Raw genomic sequence first — 3693 nt, forward strand, 5'->3', positions numbered from 1 at the left:
GGAGTAGACTTCATCACAGTAGATGTCTTTCTGAAAGTGCTGTAACTGAGTTTAAGAATATAATTCAGCCACTGTTCACCTTCAATGCCTTGTTGGTACAGGGCATTGAAGGGCATTAAACTTGCTGTATAAATTGAATTGAATTGAATTGAATGAAAAACATATTTTTCCTTCTGTATCCGAGATTCAACTAACGGACAGACACTCCTTTCCAGCACCTTGGCATAGACTTTCTAGCAGAGGCTGAGGAGTGTGATCCTTCTACAGTTGTAGCACACCCTCTGTTCCCCTTCTTGATAATGGGAACCACCACACCAGTCTGTTAATCCAGAAGTACCCTGATCTCCATTGTTGAGGCGTGTTGACCAAAACAGCCCTAAAACATCCAGAGCCTTTGGGAACTCAGGGTGAACCTCATCCACCCCAGGGCCCCTGCCACTAAGTTGTTTTTTAACTGCCTCAGTGACCTTACTCCCGGTGATGAACAGGTCATTTCCATCATCCCCTGATTCTGCTTCCTCTGTGGAAGACGTATCAATAACAATAACATATAATAGGGAAAACTTGATAAAAATGGTAGGTACCAGATCTTTTAAGGTTAGGATTAGGGTTAAAACTGAGTTTAAAAGAGCTGAAAGAGTTCATTCTTCAGATAAAAGGTAGAAATACAGATTGTATAGACAGACTGTATAGTATACAGCTGGTTATTTTATAACACTGGTACAGACCATCCATTTGACAATGTCAGCGTTGACCTCAGCGTAGACAAATGGTACATCATACTTGACGTCTGTGTCACCACGTAGGATAGCGTTGACTGGGGCTGGACCACAGCAGAACATACCTGGAGCAGCAAAAGCAAAGTCGGACTTTTACAAATTTAACAAAAACTTTTTTAAAGAACCAACAAAATAATTGTTTGTACTTCTCATTGGAATCATTCATTTGTGCATCTGTCTCAGTGCATTCATTTCTAAATAAAAACTAAATAGTTTTTACCTTCACTTTTTTCCTGTGGAGTGGGATCCAAGACCTGCCAGCCATCATAGATACCACCTTTCATGAGGTCTGGTCGTTTCATCCATCCCTCCACCCACACATGGAAGTTCCTGCACAAGAAAGGTGAGCTTTCCAGTTTATATCTCTGAGGTTTTTAAATTGCATAATATAATAGCTCTGTCTGTGTGAAAATATATCATTAGTATTATCAATATGTAACTTTAACAGACGTTCGTGTTCCTTTTCAAGTCAGGCCTCAAAACTCAAACAGGAAGAAAACAATAATAAAGGTTTCAGTTTACTTGCACATCTGACTGACTGTCTGAATGTCTTACCAGACACTTTCGGAGGCCTCCTTGCTACGGACTCCATAGTCATCATAATATTCATCAATAGTGAGGCTATTGTTTGAGTCATGAGCAGATTGAAAGTTGGTGACGACACGGCATGGAATACCAAAGAATCGCATCACTGAAATCACAGACAACAAAATGATCAAGTCAAATGACTTCTCAATTTTGATTAAAGTTCATGGCAATACTCTGCCACACAAAAACAACACAGTATCCGCAGTACCTGTACACATTACAGCAGCGAACACCCAGCACTGTCCGTACTTGACAGGATAGCAGCGGTTTTGAAACCAGCGCTGAAGGATGCTAACACTACTAGTCCAGCAGGTGGGGCTGCATCCATCATTATAGTTTCCATCCCAGCGTCCCACTAGTACACCTTCATCATCATTGAAATTGACCTGAAAATCAGACAAATGCTCCGTTCTTGCTCATCCATTGGTTGCACAAGAGTAAATTTGGTTTATATTATTATTATTATTGTTACAACAGGTAGCATTAAAAACTTAACTTGTAAGTTTTTAAATGAAGTGTTAAATGTAAATTGTAATGCACGTGAATTTAGGTCCTACCATGGCACTGATCACACGGCTAACATAGACGGGGTTACAACGAGCAGATGTGTCACCAGCTGGGTCTTTTCTGTGTTTGAGGTTGGCATCCAATATCTTGAGACAAATGTCCGCCATTTCCTCCTCGAACTGGGTAAGAAGCACAAGTTAGAGCTACAATACCAATTGCAGGAAATAATGTATTATTAATCTGGCTGTCAGATTAGGGATCTTTGTCATGAATTTGTGACCAGTCAGAAGCTCAAAGGCCACTTTTGTTATGACACGGTGTATCAAATATTCTTCAAATTAAACAGCACACTTTAATGTTCTTAATTCTCTTGTAGAAAAATAAAACTAATGTGGATTTCTAACAGAATATGCTACTGGTGCGTATTGCTGTATAATTATTATTTTGGACCAACATCAATAATTTTAAGTTTTACATCGAAAATTATTGACAATTGCCTTCCAGTGACTGCATCATGGAAACATCAATATTGTTAGTCTGATAAAAGAAGTCACCTGTAATCAACAGAAAAATAACAATATCATGTTAGAGTCAAATTGTTAAATGTTGTCATTGTGTTACTTAAATTTGTAAGTCTTAGTTCAAACTGTATGATCAAAGACATTCCTTTGTCTCTGACCACCTCTCCAGCCTGTTAAATGGTGGGTGAGGCTGTAGTGTTTTATTATAGGGACATCTATGTGAGGGTTTTGTTTTCTTGGTTAGTAAGCTTCCTGCTTTTATTACCCTTTTGGTAAGCAGGAGGTCACACAAACGCACCCCCAAACACAAACACACACACTCACATGCATACACACACACATTCTCTCACATGCATACACACACATACATACACGTGCTTACACGTGCACACACATACACACATAGTGCCTTATCTTTTAGAACCATAGGGGGCTTTTACAATGGGTGGTGCTTGTGTGTACTGTAACTGTTTTCAATAAAAGGCAGCAAGGAAGGCTGTTTATTTGATGCTGGCTAGGAGACAGGTGAGGAGCGTTTAGCTCCAAGACCTGGTTCCGACCAGCCTCCCTTGCTAGCATGTAAAACCCGGTTCCGTCATTGTCTTGCTTTCTTCGTGAGGAATAAGTCTCTAAACCAGCGGGGCCTGTGGAACATTCAATTTTGTGTAACCTTCAGAATACTGGCCAAATATGGCAGCATAAGCATGGCAGCACTCTGGTGCTGACCTGTCCAAAGATCCAGGGCTGTGAACCTATGTAGTGTGATGTTCCTGTGTAGACGGTTCCCTCTTCATTCATCACATATTCTTGTCTTTCTCTGTCATCAGGGAGATACACCCAGTCACCTGCAGACACATGCAAATATAATGCAAGCATCCTTAGCCAATTTATTTGCAGAATGACTCAGCTTTTATGGTAAGTTCATATATCAAAAACACAACAAAAACCTCTATCTATAGATAATAACTTCTATTAGTTACAGATTGTCTGTCTTTTTTCTTTTTCTTTTGTTTTACTTATCAGGACTAAAACTTTGTTTCTTACCAGAGCACCAGGGGTTGAAGAGCACCACCAAAGTTCCCAGATTTCTTGTTTCACCATGTGTCATTGCAGACAGGGAGTATTTCCCCACAGGAGCGTCAGTTGGTGGGGTCACAGAGAGAGCCACAATGCCCCTCTCCAGGACAGCACTCCTGTCAATCTCATACTTCCATATTGCCTTGGCATCACTGGTATATTTGGCAGATGGGTTACCAAACTGAGAACGTGTTCCATGTCTTTCTGATGGAGCAGGACCT

The 3693-nt window shown here is 40.4% G+C and overlaps 1 protein-coding gene across 1 annotated transcript in view; it reads right to left on the reverse strand.

The window, feature by feature from the left end:
• Nucleotides 1–3652, reverse strand: part of LOC102298852 (protein-glutamine gamma-glutamyltransferase 2-like) — a 7140-nt gene extending 3488 nt beyond the window's left edge. Inside the window, exons 1-7 of the mRNA XM_042213560.1 lie at nucleotides 3440–3652; nucleotides 3122–3240; nucleotides 1925–2053; nucleotides 1576–1753; nucleotides 1335–1470; nucleotides 1000–1109; nucleotides 729–844 (exon numbers count right to left, since the gene is read on the reverse strand). Coding sequence (XP_042069494.1) covers nucleotides 729–844; nucleotides 1000–1109; nucleotides 1335–1470; nucleotides 1576–1753; nucleotides 1925–2053; nucleotides 3122–3240; nucleotides 3440–3503 — 852 coding nt within the window. The 5' untranslated portion in view covers nucleotides 3504–3652. The remainder of the gene's footprint in view (nucleotides 1–728; nucleotides 845–999; nucleotides 1110–1334; nucleotides 1471–1575; nucleotides 1754–1924; nucleotides 2054–3121; nucleotides 3241–3439) is intronic.
• Nucleotides 3653–3693: the final 41 nt, after the last annotated feature.

The sequence above is a fragment of the Haplochromis burtoni genome, unplaced genomic scaffold, assembly GCF_018398535.1.
Source record: "Haplochromis burtoni strain Fernald_Lab_line unplaced genomic scaffold, NCSU_Asbu1 Contig_454, whole genome shotgun sequence".
NCBI classification, from domain to species: Eukaryota; Metazoa; Chordata; class Actinopteri; order Cichliformes; family Cichlidae; genus Haplochromis; species Haplochromis burtoni.